The sequence below is a fragment of the Salminus brasiliensis genome, chromosome 8 (assembly GCF_030463535.1).
Source record: "Salminus brasiliensis chromosome 8, fSalBra1.hap2, whole genome shotgun sequence".
Classification (NCBI taxonomy): Eukaryota; Metazoa; Chordata; class Actinopteri; order Characiformes; family Bryconidae; genus Salminus; species Salminus brasiliensis.
The window spans coordinates 1,142,612-1,170,112 of NC_132885.1; the positions used below are offsets into that span (position 1 = coordinate 1,142,612).

Genomic DNA, 27,501 nt, shown 5'->3' on the forward strand with positions numbered 1-27,501 from the left:
ACAGCAATCCACTCTGCAGACGCACTCTTCAACAGATAGTAATGCAATTAAAAGACCATTAAGATCAATAATGCAGTTAAGATTAATTACAGTGCTTTAGCCCAATTTTCCCACCATTTTCCACCAAATCCTCCAATGAAGACTACCATTCTCCACCAAACACCATAAAACATTGGGTCTCTTACCCATATCTTCCCTCACCCTCACCTTCCTATGAAGTTCCTGAGAAACGTCCTAATAAAATGTGAATAAAAACTTTCATTCATCATTCTCCACCAAACACCCCCATTCATCATTCTCCACCAAACACCCCCATTCGTCATTATCCACCAAACACCACCATTCATCATTCTCCACCAAACACCACCATTCATCATTCTCCACCAAACACCATCATTCGTCATTCTCCACCAAACACCATCATTCTCCACCAAACATCCCAATTCATAATTTTCTACCAAAACCCACCCAACACCATCATTCTCCACCAAACACCATCATTCGTCATTCTCCACCAAACACCATCATTCTCCACCAAACATCCCAATTCATAATTTTCTACCAAAACCCACCCAACACCATCATTCATCATTCTACACCAAACATCCCAATTCATCATTCTCCACCAAACACCATCATTCATCATTCTCCACCAAACACCATCATTCTCCACCAAACACCATCATTCATCATTCTCTACCAAACACCATCATTCTCCACCAAACACCATCATTCTCCACCAAACATCCCAATTCATCATTCTCTACCAAACTCCATCATTCCCCATTCTCCACCAAACACCATCATTCTCCACCAAACACCATCATTCATCATTCTCCACCAAACACCACCATTCTCCACCAACCACCATCATTCTCCACCAAACTCCATCATTCCCCATTCTCCACCAAACACCATCATTCTCCACCAAACACCATCATTCATCATTCTCCACCAAACAACATCATTCTCCACCAAACACCATCATTCTCCACCAAACATCCCAATTCATCATTCTCAACCAAACTCCATCATTCCCCATTCTCCACAAAACACCATCATTCTCCACCAAACACCATCATTCATCATTCTCCACCAAACACCATCATTCATCATTCTCCACCAAACACCATCATTCTCCACCAAACACCCCAATTCATCATTCTCTAACAAACACCACCATTCATCATTCTCTACCAAACACCATCATTCATCATTCTCCACCAAACAGCCAATCATCATTCTCCACCAAACACCATCATTCATTACTCTACACAAAACACCATCATTCATTATTCTACATCAAATACCACCATTCATCATTCTCCACCAAACACCATCATTCATCATTCTCAACCAAACTCCATCATTCCCCATTCTCCACCAAACACCATCATTCTCCACCAAACACCATCATTCACCATTCTCTACCAAACACCATCATTCTCCACCAAACATCCCAATTCATCATTCTCTACCAAACACCACCATTCATCATTCTCTACACAACACCATCATTCATCATTCTCCACCAAACAGTCAATCATCATTCTCCACCAAACACCCAATCATCATTCTCCACCAAACACCCAATCATCATTCTCCACCAAACACCATCATTCATTACTCTACACAAAACACCATCATTCATTATTCTACATCAAATACCATCATTCATCATTCTCTACACAACACCATCATTCATTACTCTACACAAAACACCATCATTCATTATTCTACATCAAATACCATCATTCATCATTCTCCACCAAACACCACCATTCCCCATTCTCCACCAAACACCATCATTCTCCACCAAACACCATCATTCATCATTCTCCACCAAACACCATCATTCTCCACCAAACATCCCAATTCATCATTCTCTACCAAACACCACCATTCACCATTCTCCACCAAACACCATCATTCATCATTCTACACCAAACACCACCACTCATCATTCTCAACCAAACTCCATCATTCCCCATTCTCCACCAAACACCATCATTTATCATTCTCCACCAAACTCCATCATTCCCCATTCTCCACCAAACTCCATCATTCCCCATTCTCCACCAAACACCATCATTTATCATTCTCCACCAAACACCATCATTCTCCACCAAACATCCCAATTCATCATTCTCTACCAAACACCACCGTTCATCATTCTCTACACAACACCACCATTCATCATTCTCCACCAAACACCATCATTCATAATTCTCCACCAAACAGCCAATCATCATTCTCCACCAAACACCATCATTCATTATTCTACACCAAACACCATCATTCATTATTCTACATCAAATACCATCGTTCCCCATTCTCCACCAAACACCATCATTCTCCACCAAACACCATCATTCATCATTCTCCACCAAACATCATCATTCTCCACCAAACATCCCAATTCATCATTCTCTACCAAACACCATCATTCCCCATTCTCCACCAAACACCATCATTTATCATTCTCCACCAAACACCATCATTCATCATTCTCCACCAAACACCATCATTCATCATTCTCCACCAAACACCACCATTCATCATTCTCTACCAAACACCATCATTCTCCACCAAACACCATAATTCTATTCAAACATCCCAATTCATCATTCTCTACCAAACACCACCATTCATTCACTCTTCACCAAATGTTATTGTTCACCATTCTCTACCAAACACCAATATTCATCCTTCTCCACCAAACACCATAATTTCCACCAAACACTATCATTCATTATGAAGGCTATTACTCACCCAACACCTGCATTTTCCACTGCATCATTCTCCACCAAACACCAATATTCACCATTCTTTACCAAACACTGGCATTCACCATTCATCACCAATCAAAGTCAATCATCATTCTTCATCAACAAGAGACGTATTCATGAAACATCATTAGTGTCCACCCAACACCAACATTCCCAGTATCCCAACACTTCAGTTTTAAAAGATTCAAGTCCAGTAAATGGAAGGAAATGAATGGGAGGAAACCCGGTTTAGTGATAATGCAAAGAAACTGTGCTAAAAGCCTCAGGTCTCCCTGCATTTGAAAGGCAGGGTTTTATAGAGAAGCAGATTATTTTCTGAGTAGAGAAATACGGGGGTTGTTAAATTATGCTGGATTGCTGAACACAGTCTCGTCTCATCAGGCCAGCAGGCTGCTCTAGTGCTCCTGATGGTGGCCATATGGCAGCCAGCTTGGAAGGTGGGCAAGTAGAATGCTCCCAGAGGTACACAACCAGAACTAAAACCAGAACCAGGCCCGAAGGTCCAGGACTGGAGAGAGAAACTCCAAACTGCAGCCAGAGCTGTAACTGCAGCAACTGAAGAAACTAATGCACTGTTCCCAGACCTGCACATAGTGGGTTTAACAGTGGAAATACTCGAGCAGAAAAGCAAACAATCAAGACATAAAACTGCAGCATTTCTGGCAAATAACGTCCTTCCAGAGCTGTGTTAGAACCAGAAGTTTTGGCCACAGTGCTGCCAATCACACTCTTCACTGCTACCAATTTAGAAAACAGTAGAAGACCTTATGACCTAGTACGGTCCACTACACCTACTACTTCTATCACAATTGAAAATTACAGCAAGGGCAGAGCCCTTTCTAACAAAGCCTCCAGCTATGGAATAACCTTACTTCAAATGTTTTTGTCCTCCATTTTTAGGTCCAGCCTGAAAACCTTCTTGTTCTGCTCAGGGCTTTGGATAATTGAGTTTCTCTTTTCAGCTAAGGCTTCACTTCAGACAAAGGTGCAGATTTTGGATTCATAGAAATAAACCACCAGTTTTTTTATTAGGGAAGCTGTTTTAGATGTAGGAATATTGGTTGAGATAAGATGTCCCATAGAGTTCCTCTCAGTGTTTCTTCTCCCATACCCTTCTGGAGGTTCTCCTGTGGAGCCTGGGTTGCCCTTGGTAGTCCATTCTCATTCCTATATGGAGATCTTTACTCTCAGTGGTTCGTCCAGATTCTGCTGGAGACGTTCTCCATTACTGCCTTTGTAATTCTTTCTCATACTCTTTCAGAGGTTCTCTTTTAGCTTTTTGGTTGCACACAGTTCTTAAGGGTTCTTCCTTATGCTCCTTGGAAGGCCTATGTTAATGATTATTGGTCATCAGTTCTTCTTTAGCAAATCAGTGGTTCTTTTTCATGCTCTCAAAAGTCTCAGCTGTTCTCAGTGGTTCTCCGATTTGCTCACAGGGAGATCCTCTTTTAAAGTCTTGGTTGATCTCAGTGGTTCTCCCTCATGCTCCTTAGAAAGGTGCTCCATTAGAGTCTCAGTTCCTTTCATCAGTTTCTAAGGAGATCTTCCTGCCACTGTGATTTGGTGCAAACCTGATATGCCCTCAAATAATTGAATGTAATTTAATATAAATATTAAAACAATACCTGCAGTAATAATTACAAGAATAAGCCAGGGATCATGTCAACAAGCTGGAATGTACTTAAAGTTAACTTCAAAAGCAAGTGAGAAGCAGATTCTTCTGCATTTGAGGTTGGCACTGTAACAAGCACTGTGGGAAATGAAGCAGAAGAAACATCTGCCTGCTCTGCACCAGCCCAGCTCATCTACCAGCATAACGGTGTTAATGATGTGGACTTGTGGAAAAAACAGGAGGTACAGAGAGTTCTGGAAGCTACAACGTTCTCTGTGACCCCTCTCTCTCTGAAAAGCTGGCCCAGGAATGTATAGCTCAGGCAAATTTTGGAGTACCCAATTTGTGTGAAATTGTGAAAGGGCAGCTACGGAAATGAAAACGGGAGTGTGAACAGGAAACGACTGATTGTAGACTCTGTAAGACAGTGATGGATGGATTGATGGAAGCATAAATAGATGGATGGGTGATTTGATGGATAAACAGATACCTGGATTTGGATGGATGGATACACTACATGGACACAAAGTATTGGGACACAAGCTCATATTACTGGGTGTCTAAAGTTCTGGTGTAAAAAAGCGCTCTACAAAAACATCTGATTCACTTTGATTTGATTCATTGTTTCTTCTGAAATCAAGGAGATTAAAAGAGTTGATCCTGCTTTTGTTGGAGTGACAGAATTTGGAGAGTGAGGATCATTGCGGTGAGGATTTGATTGCATTCGGCAACAAGATCATTATTGACCCCACCTCATCCTCCCCAACTCCCCAACTCATCCCATCCAAAAGTACTGGATGGAGCTCCACCATCATCATTCCAGAGAACACAGTTCCTCCACTGCTCCACAGCTCCTCAATGCTGGGGGGCTTTATACCCCTCTAGTCCACGCCTGGCATTAGACAGCATGGAGCCAATATGGTCATGATGTTGATCTGCTCCAGAGAGTCCTATTCTATTGGCAGTACTTCTTCTCTACAGGGACTAGACAAGCTGTGTGTGTGCATTTTCACATCTGTGTCAGCAATGGGTGCAACTTAAAGTAGCTGATCACCTTCTTAAAAAGGGATGTCCACAACATGGATGTATGAACAACAACAAGCAAACTGATGCCTATTGTGGTTTAAAAATAGCAGATGTCAGCTTGATAATCATCCAAAACGAAAGAAACTTAGGGCTCCTGGCAGAAAAGGCTCTCTACACTGGTATATTTTTGTACACAGGAGCAATAATGACCAAACATACCTGAAATACAAACAACTTTAACATGCTTGTCTTTACTGGTATTGAGCTGGTTGATTACTGTAGTTACTGTATTCATATAATGATATATAGTGACAGACCATTAAATCAAGCTCTGTTCATTACATTTACATTTAAGGCATTTAGCAGACGCTCTTCTCCAGAGCGACTTACAAAACTGCTTCACTGTTTACTGAAGAAGAAGCTCAGCTAGTTTAAATAGACTGAAATTCAGATCCTCTAATCTTAGACTCTACTAAACACAAGTCAATATGGAGACCATAGTACTCTACTCTTCACCCAAGTCCTCTCAGAAGAGGAGGGTCTTCAGTCTGGGTTTGAGGACAGTGAGTGTTGGACTCTGCTGTTCGGACACCCAGGGGAAGCTCGTTCCACCACTTCGGTGCAGGACAGTAAAAAGTCTGGACGCTCGTCTTCCCTGGATCTTAAAGGATGGCGGGTCGAGCCGAGCCGTACTTGAAGCTGAAAGGGCTCTCGGTGCAGATCAGGCTTTTGACCATCGCCATCAAGTACGGAGGGGCTGGCTGGTCCAGTCTTGGCTTTGTAGGCCAGAGTCAGGGGTCATGGCTGAACTTAGGAGCGTTGAAGACGACCCGTGCCACTGTGTTCTGTTGCATGATGCACGCTGTTCATCTGCTGCCAGTCTGTAAATCCATGTATCGCTCCCCCATAAACCCCAAATAACAATTTGATGAGAAGCTCCTTGATTTAGCTCTGAGAGCAGAACTGTAGCTGTGTGAGTGTGGTGGTGGCTCAGTGGGGAGCGATGCTTTGCAAAAGCCTCACGGTTATGGTTACTGGTTGAACAGGGACTGGAATCGGTCAATGTCAGAAATGGAATTTGTTGAATATTTAGACAGTGCATTATCAAGTGTGTGTTTGGTGTTTGTTTATTTCTAAGATTTTACAACTGAAAGTAAGGGAGTAGTCTTTTTTGCAAGGCTAATGGTAAAAAATGGGAGGCCACAGACCCACAGGGCCCAATCATAGCGCCCCCACAGGCTACTCACACATACGCACAAGACTCCTACTTCACTTGAGTACACTGCTATCTCTATAGCACCCCCACTGGTGGCATTTACTCTGCCTGCAGAGCATACACACACACACACAAACACACACACACACACACACAGACACACACAGACACACACAGACACACACAGACACACACAGACACACACACACACACACACACAATAACACACACAGTGTTCATTTGCTGATGTTAACAGTGAGCATTCATCTGGCTTCTTAAATAGCAGAGCAGACATTAGCCAAGCCAAACTGTGTGCTAAGTGTGTGCTGAGGGAGTAACTGCAGGCCACATAAACCCTGTTAGTGGACACTTAGCCATCTGTGCACGTCGCTCGGCGAGAGCGAGCCTGAATGTTTTCCACCCACTCCAGCCTCATCTGCATGCTGACCTCTACAAACCAGGCCTGTCCTTTACAGACTGTTCATGCATACACAGCACATTCTCTACACACCCCTACCCTTTAATCCATGACCTCCGGGGGGAATTAGCTGTCACCGAAACTCTCGGAGAAGAACAAAAAAGGCAATCACGGCGGATCAAAGGCTACCACCTGTCCGGCCTTCACACTGTTCAACCTCTTTTGTCACAGGTTTCTCTATTCATGTGATGTCAAGCCAATCTGGACGCATCAGGGGTGTAAAAAATGCAACAAGGTGGTGAAGGTGATGTGTCACTTTTGGAAAATGTTGTTTTTGTATTTAATATTTCTTTTTTTTATTGAATATTTATATTTAATTTCTAAATGCACATATACAGATGTTTATGTAAATGAAACATCAGTGTTGCTTCCTTATCTAAGCTGCTATTTACATTACTACAAAGCCAGTCATTCTATTGGTCAAATTTCATCTCATACTGTTGAAGCACCAGTCAGAATGCTGGAATGTAATATATTGAATTCGATGTAATACATTAAGAAAGACATGATTATGACAAAATACATAATAATAATAATAATAATAATAATATAAAGTGTAGAAGTGTGTTTCTGTAGAGCATGTGACCTATTGACCCTAGAATGTGAACTCAAAGACTGACATCAAAACCAATGGGAACATTGTAAACAACAGTGCAGGCATGTCATCAGTCATACATGGAATTCGACCAGGGGTGCCAAAACATTAACACAAGCTGTATATTCTATTGCCACAGCAAAATGAACTAAAAATGGTCAGAAGTGCAGACATGAACCTGTTAACAATATGTTCTGAATGTGAGCAATCAGGTCCTAAAATGAAAACTCAAGTCCAGGGATTAAGGGATTTATGAAGGCTGTGTGTGAAATGTAAATTCTGTTCATTATGTAACTTCATCATTAATCATTTACAACGGCCTTAAGCAAATGCGCTCATCCAGAGCGACTAACAGAAGTGCTTCACTGTCCACTCAGAACATATCCCCAACTAGTGTGGACTGACTAGAGTCCAGAGATACCTTTAAGTCTAAATGCTGACCAGTGCTAATACCTAGATACAAAGGAAACACACCTAAATACACAATACTCAACAGCTACCCACAGTGCATACACCACACTGTGCCTCAACGTCACAGATCTTACAGTAAGATGTTAAGTGCCTTCAGAAGCTCTACTAATAAGAGCAGAATTAGTGCTGAGCTACTGAAAGAGATGCTCTTTAGTCAGCATGTAAATACAGCTAATAATTTGTCAGAGTTAATATTTGCCGTTACATTTTAGTTGAAAATGAAAATCAAGCCGAGCCATAAGTGAAGCTGGAAGGGCTCTTGGGCTTTTGACCATTGCCCTCAAGTACGGAGGGGCTGGCTGGTCCAGTCTTGGCTTTGTAGGCCAGAGTCAGGGGTCTGAATCTGATGACCTGGGCAGCAGCTACAGGAAGCCAGAGCTAATATTCGGTGTTACATTTTAGTTGAAAATGAAAATTGAGTTATTGTCCAAAATCAACATTGGATTAAACATTGGATAGAGTCTTGGTTACTTGACACAACCATTTGTGTGGGCGTTTACATTATGATATTTTGGTCAGCATACCTCACGTCAATATGATGTTGGCATGAGACGCTTGGAAGACATATTGAATATTGAATATTGGTCACCTAAAACCACGATTTGAAACCAACAACATATCAACAATTTTAAGTCGTGTAGACATTAACATTACATTATTATGCTGACCAGACACTGGGCATTCAATCTTAAAATGACGTGATGTGTGGAATACGCTGGCTACTCGACTCAAAACCAACAAAACATCAATATTAGCTGATGATGGAAGTCTACGCCAGTGACACTGTTGTTAGACGTTGTCTTGATATTGAATTTTGGTCACCTGATTCAATCAGGAATTAACGTCTGTTGGCATTTGTGGCCAACTGGGAAGTCTAGGTGGTTGTCTCCTAGATGTCTTAAAGAATGGTGGGTCGAGCCATACTTGGAACTTGAAGGGCTGTTAGTTTGGATCAGGCTTTTATCATTATCAGGTACAAGGGCGGTGGTCCAGTTTTGGCTCTGTAGGCCAGATTCAGAGCGACTTTTAAAAGAGCTTTGCTATTTACTCAAGAAGAACCTCAGCTAGTTTGAATAGGGTAATAATTCAGAGATCCTCTAATCTTAGACTCTACTAAACACACGTCAATATGGAGACCATAGTACTCTTCTCTTCACCCAAGTCCTCTCAGAAGAGGAGGGTCTTCAGTCTGGGTTTGAGGACAGCGAGCGTTGGGTCGAGCCGAGCTGTACTTGAAGCTGGAAGGGCTCTTGGTGTGGATCGGCTTTTGACCATTGCCATCAAGTACGGAGGGGCTGGCTGGTCCAGTCTTGGCTTTGTAGACCAGAGTCAGGGGTCTGAATCTGATGAGGGCAGCAGCTACAGGAAGCCAGTGGAGAGAGAACGCAGCAGTGGAGGAGCTGAACATGGCTGAACTTAGGAATGTTGAAGACAACCGGTGCCGCTGTATTCTGGATTAGTTGCAGGGGTCCGATGGTGAGCAGAGGGAGACCAGTCAGAAGAGAGCTGCAGTGGTCAAGTCTTGAAGTGAGGAGAGACTGAACATCTGAGCACCTGGGCGACTCTCTAGAGAGGAAGGGTCGGATTCTCCGGTCTGCAGGACCGAGTCAGAACTGCAACATGGGAATGATAACTGATCATCCATGACTACAGCAAGGCTTCCAGCTTCTGTAGAAGAAGTGACCAGTGAGTTCTCAAAGGAGATGGCAAGAGCTGAACTTATGCTGAATTACACAGCTGAACTTCAGATTACTCAAGGACAAGGGCCTGATGGCACGCAAAGAACAACCAGTGATTCCCATTAATCACTACCATAACAACTGTATGATTTAACCCGTGTGGATAAACAAACAAACACAAAGAATTTGATGAACTCACTGTGTCTAGGCAACTAATATAAGGGAATGTGAAATCAGATGATGCTGAACTCAAAAGCAGCCACTAAATCATTAGTGGGGAAGAGGAGAGAATAAGTCAGACCTTATGTCAACCCATGGACTACAGCAGAAATACCCATTAGAGTCATTGTGCATGTAATTAGATAGAGGATCTGTTTTTGTATGTTTTCATCACTCTGTACAGCATGTTTTTCCACAAAATATTGAACAAATAAATGTTGAAGCTGCTTGACTATAAGCTTGTTTACATCCAGCAGATGATAAAAGCACATATTTCAATATCCTGCACTTAATGAAAGGGCCATGCATTAGCCAGTGTCATGAGAATGAACGTAATGCTGACATAAACAATGTTTTTAAAACTCGAAAAACACAAAAACAAGGGGTTTTGTCTTTTTGTCATTTTGTACAGGTATAATATTAGCATCTGAGGCAAAGGGCTCCTGAATCAGACATGTTTGGTGTGATTTATTTCTTGATCTATAAAAATGGACCAAAGTGCATCACACTAAAACTGTTGCAGGATCCTGAAGCTTGAACTGTGTCCATATTTTAGTCCATGTTTTAGATAACAGAGAGTCACACAGCGTCAGAAAGCACATCATTAATATTACTGAACAGCTCCACACAGGTTGAGAAGAGTGTGTGATGATTAGTCTTAGCTAAGGTGAAGTTGTCCAAGTTTGAAGCTATCACTCTTGTATTGCTTGTATCTGATGTTTCTGACCTTCTGACCTTGCAGTTGTATATTACAGTTGTATTTTGTACATGTACACTACCATCCAAAAGTCTGAAATTACTTGCTATAACATTTCTTCTCTGTACACTGAAGCATATTTTGCATATTTACATGAAATGCTCCAAAAGGTATTGGAATAAAACATTTTTACATTGACTTCCAATTTAGGTTAAGAAGGTTTCTTCCTTCCTTGCCTTTTTGGAGATATGAATGTTTTATGCTACAGCACAATTACAACAAATAGATCTGTCTTGAGACTTGATCATCACTTTTAATATACAAACTAAATTACTGAATATTTATTTTCAGTATATTTACAGCTTTCATATCTCAAAATTATTCAAAATATATATATTTTTTCCAATTTTCAGTCATTTTAGATTGAGTGTCAGATTCCTACTGATTATCTGAGACACCAGAATAACATCAGAATCAGGTTTTTTTTTTTTTTTTTTTTCACAAAAAAAATGGCTTTACTGAAATGTAAAATGATTCCAAAATACTGAGCAGTGATTTCAAACTTTTGAAGATTAGTATATTCTATAGTCTCCGATCTCCTTCTGGCTTCAGTCTTCCTCACCTGATTCTTAAGATCGAGTTTGGGGCATGGCCGGCCTCCGTTGAAAGGCTTTTCACGTAGCCATTTGGAGCGCACCTTCAGGCCACTGCCACAGGAGGCGCTGCAGGCTGACCAGGCAGACCAGGAGCTGAGGCGGCAGTCCAGGGGGCAAGGGATCTGACACGGTTCCTCTAGCAGCCCTGGAAGGACGAGCAGGCAGACTGGGGTCAGCAGGAGTCAACAACATCTGCCTGCATACTCAGAATATCGATCCTCAGTTTACTCAAATATCAATATCAATCAGTGGGCACATGCCACAATACTGACAGGTGATTGGTCGGTTAACACAAGCTTTAATGGTTTTGCTTTTACATTTCACATAATCATAATCCATTACATTATGAGCCAGTTACACTTGACAGTAATTGTCCTAATTAATAATATTAACCATATATAATATAATCTCTTCATGTGTTTTAAATCACAGATTGTTATATATAACCAAAATCAATATGCCTCCAAGGTTACAGGTACATTTTCTTCAGTAATACCAACACTGAAGATCCTGGTAGCTACAGGACCATTGCATGCCCTACTTTGTTTCACATGGTCATTTTTTTATTGTAGCACTGTTCTGATCATTGCCTGTGCCAACATACTACGGGAAACCAAATGTTATGAAAAACAATAGTTATTTTCCATGTCAATCAAATCTCCTGTCAAAGAAGGCAGTTCTTTAACAAGATATTTGACTGACAGGGAAAAAATAGCCTGTCAGGGAAGGCAGTTCTTTCCCATATTGAAATAAACTTCAGATGTATAGACTCTGACTGTATAAAGCAAACACTTGCCTTTAGTGGGTTTCAAGTTCCTGTCTCTCACTATGGTGCTAATAGCACGGTAGACACAAAAGCCTTGCACTCACACCAACTAAATTACACAGAGACGCTCACAGAAACCCTACTGCCACCTGCTGCCACCTGAAAAAAGCAAAGATCTGTAGGTGGTACAGGAAAAACAGAGGGTAAGAGAGAGAGAGACCAAGACTGGTTGGTGTGGCGCAACAGATAACAACACTACCGGCCAATAAGCTACCACACCATGTGGGAGACTGGGGTTCGATTCCCAGTCTGAGTGACTGTGCTGCGCTACACCAATAAGAGTCTTTGGGCAAGACTCCCAAGACTCCCATCTGTAATATGACTACTGTAATATACGTGGCTCTGGATAAGAGCATCTGCTAAATGCCGTAAAAGTCAAGTAAAATAAGACAAACATGGAAAAAAGATGGGCGAATGAGAGGGATAGGAAAGGAAGACTGATCAATGAATGCATTTCCAATGGTTGTAGTTTAGGAGAAAGACCACCAACCCAACACAAAGAGCTGTAAGCACAATGTCCAATGAAAGTCAGCAGATCTTTTGAGGGCTTTCATCAGCATGGATCTAGGTAGTGGACATAATCAGCTGGTAGTGTTTAAAGTAGGACGAGGAGAAGACCATGGCCTGTTTGAGTTTAATAAACTACCCTTTGGGGTGTTTAATGCACCCAGCACATTACAAGCTCTGGTTGAACCAATATTTGGAAAATTCAGCTTCTATGCTCTTCTGCTATATTTGTAAAGATATTCCAATTTATTCCAGCAGCAGTTTGAAGCTTTGGTAGAACTCACTGAAGCTAAAACATACAATTTCTCTTAAACTGAAGTTGCAAAGTCTTTTGTGTTTTTTCTTTCTAATTTACATTCACTGCATGTTGCTGATTTTGCTGAAGACTATGGAGATTGCAAACTACTATAAGCCACAGCAATACATAAAAAAACGCAATGCAGAGTGTGAGCACTGTACTGTGGGAAAAGACACTGTACTTTATGAATAATTGGGTGGGACTGTTTCCCGATTACACAGACAAATGGCAATAATTGACTTTTATTAATGATAATATTAATTTATGCAATTTATATAGAAAATCTATCTTTCTCTAATCACAAATTGGTCCAGGTCAGTAAAATACAGAACAATAAAAAAACATAAATACCATATACACACATACTGCCTCAGAATGCAGACCATGGAGCTTGCAAACTACTATAATCCACAGCAACAAATAAAAAAAACGTAATGCAGAGTGTGAGCACTGTACTGTAGGAAAGGACACTGTACTTTATGAATAATTGTCCAACTGTTCCCTTGTTCTCGGTATCTTTTGTTCTCTGGGCCTCTAGTTGGATTTGACTCTCCAGTCTTGGAGTGCACCATTAATTAATATTAGTAATACATGATTTCTACTCAAAGCTTGCCCAGGCATTTCCAAGCATATAAGAATGATTTATTTCTCTAACATTTTCAGCATAATTTAATCAGGGCTGCAGCTTTTAGATGGAGCTGATATGATATTTATGTTTATGGAGTTTATATCATAGGTTGTCATTTCTATATATAAAATAAAATGTAATTAATAATGTAATAACGTAAATCATGTTTTCGCACATTTTTGAAATTACCTTCTGCATACTCTTGCAGGATTCCTTACCCATAATAACTTCAGGTAGCATAGTCTAGGTAGGTGGTCACCAAAATGACAAGGACAATGAGAGATGAAGTGAGACAGCAGATATCCAGTGAGTTAAACTGACCTGAGGTGCTGCACAGTAAAGGGTCCAGCAGGCGCCCCCTTTGGTCAGTGCAGGCCACAGCACGGTACCGGAGCCCCTGCCCACAGCCCAGTGATTTTTGACCCCTATGTCCCCTCCAGCCCTGTGGGACAGTGGGTAGGACACACGCTGACCAGTTCCCCCATGGCTCAGAGACGAACTCCTCACATGGACACAGCTCTGACTCTACTAACGGGTACAAGTCCTCCCTCTGGCAGCGGGATCGCTTCCTACTTCGACCTAATGTGGAGAGACAGAGATGTTTACTGTCAGCTGTGCTGCTGTGTTGTGTTGTCTATCAGCTTGTGAGGGTTTGCTTTGCAACTAATAAAGCTGATTAAGTATAAAAGATCATTAAAACAGACATTTATTTTAGCAAATTTGACACAAATAATTTTATGATGCTGTAAGAATGAGAAGTTAGCAACACAGATTATTATTATTGCACAGATTGTTAATTAGAGACACTTCATATAAGTGGGACTGTTTTCCTATTACACAGACAAATGGCAATAATTGACTTTTTTATTAATGATAATATTAATTTACTCCATTTATTTAGACAATATTACATTCTCTAATCACAAATTGATCCAGGTCAGTAAAATACACAACAATAAAAACCATAAATACCATATACACACATACTGCCTCAGAATGCAGGGGGAAAACACCCCAGAACATGGCACAACATGGTCCATCAAAGAGTTTCCACTAATAAGGCACAAAAGACCCCTCTTGCCCTGTCGGTCAGTGGGTACGACACATGCTGACCAGTTCCCCCATGGCTCAGAGACGAACTACTCACATGGACACAGCTCTGAGTTCCCACTAATGGGGTCCCCACCAAAGTCCAGCTCTGACCAAAAGGGCCCAGAGCCTCAAAGCACAGCTACCTCAATGGCCAAAACAGGAAGACACAGTGACATCGCCAGCCCAGGAAATGTCCCAGCTGCAATGTAGTGTCATCCAGACAATGGGCTTCAAAACAAGCCCCACCACAATTCAGGTGGCAGGCAGTGGAAATATTCAGACTGGGGTGAGGAGCCTCATCGCTACAATGTAGAAATAGCCTCATTGCTACGCTGCATTTGCTACTCTGCCAAACGAGGTGGAAGTCCTTATTTGGGCCTGTGGGCAGCGGCTCGGAATCACCCTGGGGGAGGCTTTTCATTGGACAGTGAAATACAATATCCAACCATTAGAAAGTAAAAATGAGGTAACTTTGCTTTTTTTTCGCGAGGGGCTACAAAAGGTTCTTTGAGGGGTGCCATAGAAGAACCACGTTTGGTTCCATAAGACCCATAAGAGAGTGGGATGGGTTCTTTAGCACTGGATCAGAAAGCAGTACACTGGCAACGGAGCCTGACTGTGAGTGACAGGTGGATGTAGATATCTTCTTCTTCCTGACTGATGGCTGTCTGTCACACAGAGGCCCGGGAGGCCTGGCGTGTTCGCAGCGAAACAGCCAGACCGTAAACACCATACACTCCTGAGTACACTTGCTGAATGTCTCTCTCCCTCTCTCTCTCCCTCTCTCTCTCGGCTGCTCATCAGATATGGCCTGCAGATGTTCCTCTGAGGATTCACTCTAATATCTGCTCTGATCATCTCGTCTACAAACAAACAAATAAACAAACAATGTTTACCAAAAATAAACAGCACATATCCACTACTGAACACCGGGAGGGTGTGATTTTGCCCCCTGTGGGACTAAACACTAAATCTGCAGTAAGGAGAGAGCACACACACACACACACACACACACACACACACACACACACACACACACACACACAGAGAGAGAGAGAGTAAGAAAGAAGTGTGTGTGAAAACGAGTTCATTTCTGACCAACAGCTTTCAGAATGGCCTGACCTTTATTCTGGGCATCTCTGACCACACACACACACACACACACACACACACACACACACACCTCCAGTGACCACACACACCCTCATTGACCTCACTCTCCCATTCTCTCCATCTCAGTCTGTCCCCCCGACTGCTGACACCCCATCTGATTCTGAACCCCTCTCCCCCCCCCCCTCTCTCTCTCTCTCTCTCTCTCCCTCTTTTTCTCTTTTCTTCTCCTAATTCTAATCATTATAAAAAAAATAATGTATTAGATGTGATAAAGGTGTGTGTGGAGTGTGTGTGTGTGTGAGAGAGAGAGTGAGGTTATTAGCTCCCTGTGCTCGCTCTTCTCTTTTCTGGAACATTCTAATTAGTCACGTCCATTAGGCAGGAAGTGTGCTCTGTCACCACAGAGAGGTGTGTGTGTGTGTGTGTAAGTGAGGAGTGTGTGTGTGTATGTGTGTAAGTGAGGTGTGTGTGTGTGTGCGTGTGAGTGAGGAGTGTGTGTGTGACGCCTTAACACTGCACTCAGTACTGTGAGACACTCTGCGGCCACTTTGTCGGAAACACATTCCCGTATTAAAATGAGGATAAGACTGATTCCCATTCCCAACTCACTACTATCCTAATCTACCCAGAGAGCTGTAAAGTGGAATTACACATCTGTACAACAAATGATGGAATTCTGACATGAAATTACAAAATAAGCTGCGCAATTCTGATCTGTAATAAAAAATACATTTCAGACCTTTCTGATCTGTAATAAAAATTGCGTTATTCTGATTAATTACAAAAATTACAGTAATTACAAAATAAGTGGCAGAATTTAAGAATTTAAGAATAAAATAAGTTGAGGAATTCTGGTCTATAATTATAACATAAGTGGCAGAATTCCAATCTTTAATCACAAAATAAGTTTAAGTGCAATTCTGATCTGTAATACAAAAATACATGGAATTCTGATATGTAATAACAAAGTAAGTTGTTGAATTCCAAAATGTATTTAGAAAATAAGTTGCAGAATTTTGATATGTCATTATAAAATAAATTGAGGAATTCTGGTCTATAATTATAACATAAGTGGCAGCATTCCAATCTGTAATTGCAAAATAAGTTGTGGAAATCCGATCTGTAATAAAAAAAATACATTGCAGAATTCTGATACAGAATTACAAAATAAGTTGTGGAATTTCAGTTTGTCATTATAAAATAAGTTTGGGAATTCCAAAATGTAATTACAAATTAAAAGGCAGAATTCTGATCTGTAATCACAGAATACATTTTGGAATTCCGGTATGTATTAAGCAAAACGAGAGTAACAACCCTGAGTGTCTGAGGGTTTAGCTCCAGCAGAAGTAGGTCAGTCCGGTCCCGCCTGTCTGGACGGTCGGGAATACTGCTCTTTGTTCTGCTGTCTGTGCTCGGTTGTCCGGGTCACTCTGGCTGTGAGGGCAGATGGTGAAGCAGGTCGAGGGTCTAGCCTGTTTTCATCTGCAGCCCAGCAGAGCGTCCATCATCCAGAAACCCCCATTACAGCCGCTCCTTCAGAGGGGGCCAACACTTATCAACGTGAAATCATAGATAACACACTTCAGAATCACAGACAACTCACTCACTGGGATCAAACACACACACACACACACACACACACACACACACACACACACACACACAGGGGATGGTACTGCCAACTGGCTGATGAGCCAATGTGCCACAGTAAACCACAGTGCAGCGTGGCATCAGGACTGGAGCTTCACTGTGAAACATCCTCCTGCTCTCGCAGATTTAGGATGATCTGAATGCACTCAGCTACTTTAAGCTGCATCCATTGCTGACACAGATGTGCAAATGCACACACAGCTTGTCTAGTCCCTGTAGAGAAGAAGTACTGCCAATAGAATAGGACTCTCTGGAGCAAATCAACATCATGACCCTATTGGCTCCATGCTGCCTAATAATACCAGGCGTGGACTAGAGGGGTATAAAGCCCCCCAGCATTGAGGAGCTGTGGAGCAGTGGAGGGTGAAAGCTTCAGCCAATGTTCTACCTGGAGAGTTTGACCAATCACCAGCTTCCACCTGTTTTTAAAAGTCCTCTACTTCCACGCCTACTTTTCTGCTTTCCTACCAGTTTGCCCAGGGAGATGGCTCGCCCCTGCCATTCATGTACAGCAGGATCTGCAAGGGTCCAGATGTTCCAAGACCTGACCCGACAACAAGGCCTTCACCGAGGACTTTCACTCTAATAGTTACATTTTATTGAGATTAAAGGTTCAGGAGTCTTTCTGGTAAAACTGTGTTCTCTGGAATGATGGTGGAGGAGCTCCATCCAGTACTTTTGGGATGAGTTGGAGAGTTGGGGATGATGAGGTTGGTGGTGATCATCATCCAACATCCTGACCTCACTAACGCTCTTTTTGCTGAATGCAATCAAATCCTCACAGCAATGCTCCTCCCCCAGAATCTAGTAGAAAGTCTTCTTAGAGACAGTTACTCCAACAGAAGCAGGTGATCAGGCAACTACCAGAACATGGGAATCTTAAGGAAATGCACTTTTCTGCTTTAGTCTGAAATGATGAGATTAATATTGCATTTACATTTACAGCATTTATCAGACTCTCTTCTCCAGAGTTCTTACAAAGAGCTTCACTGTTTACTGAAGAAGAACCTCAGCTAGTTTAAATAGACTAAAATTCAGATCCTCTAATCTTAGACTCTACTAAACACAAGTCAATATGGAGACCATAATACTCTACTCTTCACCCAAGTCCTCTCAGAAGAGGAGGGTCTTCAGTCTGGGTTTGAGGACAGCGAGCATTGGACTCTGCTGTTCGGACACCCAGGGGAAGTTCGTTCCACCACTTCGGTGCAGGACAGTAAAAAGTCTGGACGCTCGTCTTCCGTGGATCTTAAAGATTGGCGGGTCGAGCCGAGCCGTCCTTGAAGCTGGAAGGGCTCTTGGTGCAGATCAGCTTGGTCAATTGCCATCAAGTACTGGTGGAGGGGCTGGCTGGTCCAGTCTTGGCTTTGTAGGCCAGAGTCAGGGGTCTGAATCTGATGACCTGGGCAGCAGCTACAGGAAGCCAGTGGAGAGAGAACGCAGCAGTGGAGGAGCTGAACATGGCTGAATATTACAAAGCTAGCAAAGTTCTGAATATTTGCTCCATGTTTCAGACTCCACCTTCTCGCATAGTGTATCTCGCGTCTTTCTTTGTCCCCACCCAGCTGACATTCCACACCTGCTCCACACACTCCTGCACCATTCTGCATTATTGATGAAGTCCACCTGCTTCAATTAAACCTGCAGTGTGATTTAGCTGAGCTGGCCGATTTCTCCTCTCTCTCGGCTCTGTTTCTGCATTTTAAGATCACTGGTGGAGCGTGAGAGTTTGATCATTTGTAAGTGGATGGGATTAGATAAATCACGCAGTGCAGGTCTTTGAAAGCTCTCCGCCGTGAGGAGCAGCGCATGGCGTGAGCAGCTGCGGTTATTAACGAGAGCCAATCACACCTTTTGGTGTTTTTTTTTCTGGCGAAACAAACTGTCTGAAGCTGAAAGCCTGGCAGTCTCCATCTCTATGACGTCCCTCTAATCTTCTGCTGAAATTGTTCACAGTGGGTGATCTTTGAGTATGAAAATGAGAGTCAAAACGAGCGCAGAAAACAACTCTCCTTCAGCGCTCCGGGAGGAGGGAGGCTGACAGACCGTCAGGTGTAGAGGGAGCGATGAAGCTAAGAGGAGCGTTAAGAGAAAACCACTCCACTCACTCCTCCTCCTCCTCCTCCTCGGGCTGTTTGGAGAGACGTCTACCTTTACAGATACCCTCAGCTGCCCCCTTCAGCCTCCTCCTCCTCCTCATTCACACCATCTGAAGCTGTTCTGTAGTCTTTCTCCACTCTAAAGCTCTTTGTGCATGAAATATCATGTCCTACGCTGAACGGATGATGAAGGTATGTCCAGATTTGGGGTGCAAGGACATGTCATTCCAAGAAAAGCATCTGAGAAAAATCCCAGATAAGAACAATCATCTTCTACATGACGGACCCCTGAAGAATGGAGCGTGGCGGTGGCTCCTGTGAGGACAGGAAGCTTTACAATCTCCTTATTTTTTCCCCAAAGTACAGGAAGAGAAGCATCACCCGAGCCTGTGGTAAAGCAGGAGATGTGGTTCTTTACTAACTGTAGCTGTTCCGTGTAGAACCCGGACATCTCAAATAATTATTTTAATGCACAAAAGGTTCATTGCCTGGTTAATCTGTTCTACATAGACATGGAGAACTTCTTGTAGATGTTTTTTATGGAGCCTCTTCACAGTCCAGTCTTGGCCAATGTATGCTCTCATTTAGCCCAAATACTGCCTTGGAATAACAGCAATGACCTCATTCGAATCTGCCACCAGAACACAGTCACAGTGGCTACAGTCTTTTTGCTGTGACTTTACTGGCCTGTAAGTGCCTTAACTTACTAATAAGTGCCTTAACTGACCCTGAAGTGCCTTAACTGACCCTGAAGTGCCTAAAGTGCCCTGAAGCACCTTAACTGACCTGTAAGTACCTTAACTTACTAATGACTGACCCTGAAGTGCATTAACTAACCTGTAAGTACCCTAACTTACTAAGTGCCTTAACTGACCCTGAAGTGCCTTAACTGACCTATAAGTGCCTTAACTGACCTGTAAATGCCTTAACTGACCCACGAGTGCCTAAAGTGCCCTGGATAAGCCTAAACTGAAGTCAGTTTAGGCTTTTACTGACCCTGAAGTGCCTTAACTGACCCTGAAATGCCTTAACTTACTAAGTGGCTTAGCTTACTAATAACTGACCCTATAGTGCCTTAACTAACCTGTAAGTACCTTAACTTACTAAGTGCCTTAGTGACCTTTAAGTCCTTGACATGCAAGTACCTTTACACAGAAGTGCCTTAACTGGAGCCTAAAGTGACCTGTAAGTGCCTTAATTGACCTCAATGTGCAGTAAGTGACCTTTACATGTATCAGCTGCCCTGCATGTGCCTTAACTGCCCCCCCCAGTGTCTTAATTTACCTGCACGTGATTTAACTGATGTGTAATGTTATTAACTGTAATATTTGTCCCAGAATTTTCCGTGTTCCGTGTTCAGAAAGCCACAACTCAGATATTTATTCATAGATATCAATATAAACAGCAATTAACAGCCGAACATAAAGTGTTACTGAGGTAATGATGAACAAGTCAAAGCCGGAGAGAAGCGGGATGTTTTCTGAGTTTACAGTACTCAGGGCTAATGCTGCCTGCTAATAGAGCACACTGGATAAGAGCAGGAGGAATGAGCCTAGAGGCAGTGCTTAAACATTTATGACCACAAATGGTGGAAGCCTCGTAGAACATAAGGCAACATACAATACATACGTAACACACAAGCTCTCATTATTTTCTCACTCAGAGCAGGACTGGGATGCTTCTCACATTATCCGACATGAATTAGACACACACTACAGGCCACAGGACACTGACTGATTTACCTTTAGAATAACATGAGTAATAACAGGAGTCTCTCCGGTGGTCTGGCATGCCTAGAGGCTGATTCCAGCATGGATTTCTCATTTAGTCTACAAACTGTCTCCTCTAGTTAAAACAGTGGACCAGTGAGGTCATACTGAAGTGAATTACAGCTGCAGACCCTCACACAACAAATATGTGACAGTACTATATGTGGTAAATACAAGACCAGCATCAGAGGGTCATTTAGTCAGGTAATGCTCCAACAACCAGTCCTACACTCAACCCATTGCTGACACAGGTGTGCAAATGCACACACAGCTTGTCTAGTTCTAGTAGAGAAGTGCTACTCATAGAGCTAAAGATGAGGTGGAATAGTGATCATCCAAAATCCTGACCTCACTAAGGCTTTTGTTGTGGGATGCAATCAAATTCTCACAGAAATGCTCTTCTCCGAAATCTAGTAGAAAGTTTTCCTCTCTGGACAGTAGAGACAGTTACTCCAACAGAAGCAGGATCAGCTCTTTTTAATAGCCTTGAATTCAGAACAAACAGGGAATGAGCAGGTGTCCCAATACTTTTGTCCATATGGTGTAGGTATAGCTGATATCTAAACTGAATGATAATATATGTGTGTCTAAATGGTTTCTTGTTTGGTTGAATGCTTAATCAGATGGATGGAAACCTGAAACCTGTTGTCCTAGAGTCACAGGTCAGCAGCTTCAGGTAATGTTCACATCAACCATCAGGCTCTTCCAGGGTTCTTTAGTTAACGCAATGTCTGCATATAGAACAACAGCAACTCAAAGAACCATTAGGAGGCATAAATAAAAAAGACTGTTTGGATGGTGGGAAACCTGTTGTAGATGGTTTCCACATGAAAACCTTCACAGTGCTTCTTAATTAGCAGTTTACACGACTGTTCCAAGGCAGTTCCCAAAGAACCCAGTGTTTTCTGTTTAGAAGTTTAAATAAATAAATAAAAATGATGTGATGTGTGTGATTTACAGATTTCCACTGTAATACTGGAGAAGCTCTGGATGAATTCTGCTGTAGACGCCTGTGGGAAACCATGTAGTATTATTTTTTTTTTATCATTCCACACCTCATCTGGACCACTGGGACTCTTAAGCTCTAACGCTGAGAAATTTGTAATCGCTCACCAATCAATCCTCTCACGCTGCCCCGGAGGCCGGTCACGATTGAACGTCGGCGATTCCTGCTGGGTGAGAAGCTCTGCTTCACCTGCTGACAGTATGGCCAGTCTGTAGGCCAGTTTCCCACACTGATCAAACCTGGGTCTGCCAATTGGCCTTGAGAGACTTAATTAACGCTGTGCTGAGTTTTAGCCCACTGTATGACTGACTGGATGATGAGGGCTGTCTGCGGTCTCTACAAGAGGAGGCCAAAAACAGGGAGGCCATTTACATCGGCCAGGTTAGCATCCTCTTACTGTCAGCCTACGGTACAAGAAAAATGACCACACACTGCTCCAGTCATCCATCAGCTCTGACTTATTCCATTAGGGTGATTCTGATCATCTTCTGTTCAGTACACAGTGGATTGGGTTAAGGCAGGTCTTTATACATGGACTAAAGACAGGGTGTGACTAATGTGCACAAGCTCGTTTATTAACTCTCAATTATCAGATCAATTCATTAACTTCATGTCATTCTGCTATTGTGAATTATAACCAGTCTTTTGGATTCTTAACCATGCTGTTCTCCTATTGGTGGAGTTTTAGCTGTTGGTGGAGCTCTATGAACGAGACTGTTCTCCTGTTGGTGGAGCTCTATGAACGAGACTGTTCTCCTGTTGGTGGAGCTCTGTGAACCAGACTGTTCTTCTTTTGGTGGATTTTTACCTACAATGTTTCTTATATTGATGGAAGTTAAGCATGATGTTCTCTTATTGGTGGTTTTTTAACCATGCTACTGTTCTACTGTTGGACATTTAGCTGTGCTGTTGTCTAGCTGATAGATATTTAACCATGTCATTGCACTGTTCATTTACATTTAAGGCATTTAGCAGACGCTCTTCTCAAGAGCTTCACTGTTTACTGAAGAAGAAGCTCAGCTAGTTTAAATAGACTGAAATTCAGATCCTCTAATCTTAGACTCTACTAAACACAAGTCAATATGGAGACCATAATACTCTACTCTTCACCCAAGTCCTCTCAGAAGAGGAGGGTCTTCAGTCTGGGTTTGAGGACAGCGAGCTGTTCGGACACCCAGGGGAAGTTCGTTCCACCACTTCGGTGCAGGACAGTAAAAAGTCTGGACGCTCGTCTTCCGTTGATCTTAAAGGATGGCGGGTCGAGCCGAGCTGTACTTGAAGCTGGAAGGGCTCTTGGTGCTGATCTGCTTTTGACCATTGTTCCATCGGTGGAATTTTTTAACCATACTGTTCTTGCAACTGTGGACTTGTTTAGCCATGTTCTCCTATTTTTATACAACACTCTGACCACAAAACAAAGGTACTACAAATGGTTCTCTGAGCAATGCCATAGAAGAACCTCTTTGGATCCATAAAGAACCATGTCTGTCATAGAAATGAGTGAGTGTGAAGAACTTCTTAAAGATCCCAAACGTTCTCTTGATGCAAAGGTTCTTTCTTCATCAGTGTAAAGGTCACATCTCTATTCCAAAAATGGCTCTTTATGGACTATGGCATTGTTCAAAGAACCCTTTGTAGTACCTTTGTTTTTAAAGTGAACTAGCTCTGCTATTCTTCTATTGGTTGCCATGGTTTTCTCATATTGGATTTTTAGCCAGGCTGTTCTTGTATTGGCGTATTTTTAACCATGTCCATCTCACACTGACGCACTTTTAGTAATACTGTTCTCGTATTGGAGGAGATCTCATTTGTTGATTTGTAGCCTTGCTGATTTCTACAGATGGATACTTAGCCATGCTGTTCACTAGTGATGGACCTCTTAAGTGTACCTTTCTTCTATTGGTGGATTCTAACTAATTCTGGTCTAAAATCTCAAACCATGTCACAAATGCTCTAAACAAGGATGATAATTAACAAATTAGACACTGAACCGTAGACGGCAACATTGACTAGAACTTGACCCTCTTTCTAACCTGACTTTCTTATGGTTTCAGCCTTCTGCCTGTCTGTTTGACTGCCAACTATATGATAATACACTTAACCCTTAAAGGGGACAGCCGTCCACCCTCTGGAAAGTGCTGATGGTCGCCCACCTTCACAGAGAGTCGATCCACCTTCCCCCCTTTGTTGTGTGATGACCATCAACCCCCTCCCCAATGCTGATACTCCAAGTACCCTCACCTTCATCCCCCTTCCTACCCCTCCTTAAACCCCTCTTCTTCATCATCTTTTCCCCTCCCACAGTTCCCAATGTATATAAGGTCCTCCCGAAATATCCCTGATCAGACTGGACTGGACCTAATCACATCCAGTATCCTCCTGGTTTCAAGCACAACTAAGAGCCTTTCCTGTAGAACAGGTGAGCTGTATAAATCAGTGTGTGTGTGTGTGTATCTCACCTGTGAGAGTGCGTTTGCGGCTGCGTTTGCTCCCACACCCTGAACACTCTGTGAATTTGCTCCAGGAGCTGAAGGTGCAGTCGTCTCTGCAGGACACCCAGCAGCTCCGCACCCGCGGGGGCATCGGCCCTGCCCAACGAACACACTCCGACACCGGCGCTGGCTCCTCACTCTCATCCACACAGCTCAGACCTGAGGCACACACACACACACACACACACACACACACACACACACACACACACACACACGTGTACTTCTACTTACTGGCAACCTTAATAGAGATCACTTACTTGTTCTTTCTCTCATTGGCCAGTTTATTAGAAACATCTACCTTGTGCATCATTAGCCTCCTCATTATTTTGTGCTCCAACCCACTGGCCACTTTATTAGAAACCCCCACCTCATACTTCCACTCGCTGGCCACTTTATTAGAAACACCCAAGTGTCAGAACAGAGCAGTATGAGTCCCACAGTTCTAGATTTCCTCAGAGCTTCATCAGAGCTCCAGCAGAATCACCTTGGTTAGTTTGATCTGGTCAGCTCGTCGGGTAAGCGAGGATGGATGTCTAGTGGAGGCGGCGTATCTGTGAACCCTACACTGGAGAAGCGGAGATGCACCTGCCGGTTGGAGATACGGGAGGTTCGAGCTTTAGAGGAATCTATTTCGGTGTAAACCCTCATCTCACAGAATGCCTGTCAGCTTCAGAAACGGACAGATGGTGTCTTGAACTTCCCGAACGTTGCATCAGCGCTGCGCGGTGATAAAGAGGATATAAACGGCTGGAACTGATGTTGATGCTGACAGACACAAAGACCTTGGAGAATAAGCGTCTTCCTCTTTTCCCTCCTCTCTCTTTTGTCTCTCCTCCTGAGCGGCGCGCTCACATCCTTTTTAGCTTCTCTAAACAGCTCCGATGCTGAAGGATGGAAAATTATACGCTTGGAAAAAAGCAGATCCACCTGTTACCCTCGCAAACACTGCAGCAGCTAAGCCTCCCACCAGCTCACGCTCCCCAGAGACGACAACACTGCTGAGGAACCGGCTTTCTATTCACCCTCCGGCTCACTCACTCAATCACTTACTCACTTACTCACTCAATCACTCACTCACTCGCTCAATCACTCACTCACTCGCTCAATCACTCACTCGCTCAATCACTCACTCGCTCAATCACTCACTCGCTCAATCACTCACTCACTCGCTCAATCAATCACTCACTTACTCATTCAATCACTCACTTGCTCACTCACTTGCTCGCTCAATCACTCACTCAATCACTCGCTCAATCACTCACTCGCTCAATCACTCACTCAATCACTCACTCGCTCAATCACTCACTCACTCGCTCAATCACTCACTCACTCGCTCAATCACTCACTCACTCGCTCAATCACTCACTCACTCACTCACTCACTCACTCACTCAATCACTCACTCACTCAATCACTCACTCAATCACTCAATCACTCACTCAATCACTCACTCAATCACTCACTCAATCACTCACTCAATCACTCACTCACTCAATCACTCACTCAATCACTCACTCACTCAATCACTCACTCATTTAATCATGCACTTTCTCACTCACTCACTTGCTGACTTATTTGCATGCTCGCTTATTCTCTCACTTGTTCGCTCGCTCGCTCACTCACTCGCTTATTCACTTTTTTAATCATCGCTTGCTCGTTTTCTGACTCAAGTGCTCACTCACTCACTCACTCACTCACTCACTCACTCACTCACTCACTCACTCACTCACTCACTCACTCACTCGCTCGCTCGCTCGCTCGCTTTCCCACTCACTTGTTCACTCATTCAATCACTCGCTTGCTTACTGACTTGCACCTTCACTCACTCACTCATTTGAGCACTTGTTTGCACTCTCATTCACTCATTAAAAATCAATCGCTTGCTCACTTGCTGACACACTTGCACACTCACTCACTTAATTGATTCTTCGCTCACTCACTTGTTCACTCTTTCACTTATTGAATCCCTCGCTGGCTGACTCACCTGCATAGTCACTTACTCGGATGGACATCTTCACTTATCACTTATTTCACTCATTCCCCTTGCTCCCTCACTTTCCCTTGCTCACTAGCTCCTCATTTCCTTATGACGCGGTCATTCACTCACCACATCGCTCACTCTCATGGTTACTTCTTCATTCAGTCACTCAAACACTTTCTTGTTTGTTTGTTTACTTGCTCTCTCATTTACTCCCTCGTTTAGTCACTGGTTCACTCAGTCATTGGCTCACTCATTTGAATTAAGTGAGTCATTCATCCCTCACAGTTCCCTCACAGCACTCTAAGGAAGGGTTCCTCGACAGTGATAGACCCAACTGGACTAAGCATAAAGGTTATAAAGGTCAGTGCTCATCAATCCTCCTCCTGAACATCACCTCCACCCACAGCTACCTCCAGCACTGAGGCATCTGATGCAGCCAGACAGCAGAGGTTCATTTATACCTCGCTCACACTTTCTGAACCCCAGCCTGAGCCTTTAGAGGCGGAGGAGAGCCGATGAATACAGGGTGTAATGAAGTGAGGCACTCCAGATACACTTTAAAGAACGTGTGGAGACGTGTGGTTTGTAGGATACACTCCT

The 27,501-nt window shown here is 43.0% G+C and overlaps 2 protein-coding genes across 4 annotated transcripts in view; one reads left to right on the forward strand and one right to left on the reverse strand.

Moving 5' to 3' along the window:
• nxph2a (neurexophilin 2a) overlaps positions 1-16,334 on the forward strand; it is a 289,488-nt gene extending 273,154 nt beyond the window's left edge. Inside the window, exon 4 of the transcript XR_011979998.1 lies at positions 16,311-16,334. The gene's annotated coding sequence lies outside the window, so the exon portion shown is untranslated. The remainder of the gene's footprint in view (positions 1-16,310) is intronic.
• The window catches only part of thsd7ba (thrombospondin, type I, domain containing 7Ba), a 364,279-nt gene that overhangs the window by 54,090 nt on the left and 282,688 nt on the right, over positions 1-27,501 (reverse strand). For all 3 annotated transcript variants that reach the window (XM_072685348.1, XM_072685346.1, XM_072685347.1), the window contains exons 15-17: positions 24,886-25,077; positions 14,019-14,276; positions 11,405-11,583 (exon numbers count right to left, since the gene is read on the reverse strand). In XM_072685348.1, coding sequence (XP_072541449.1) covers positions 11,405-11,583; positions 14,019-14,276; positions 24,886-25,077 — 629 coding nt within the window. The remainder of the gene's footprint in view (positions 1-11,404; positions 11,584-14,018; positions 14,277-24,885; positions 25,078-27,501) is intronic.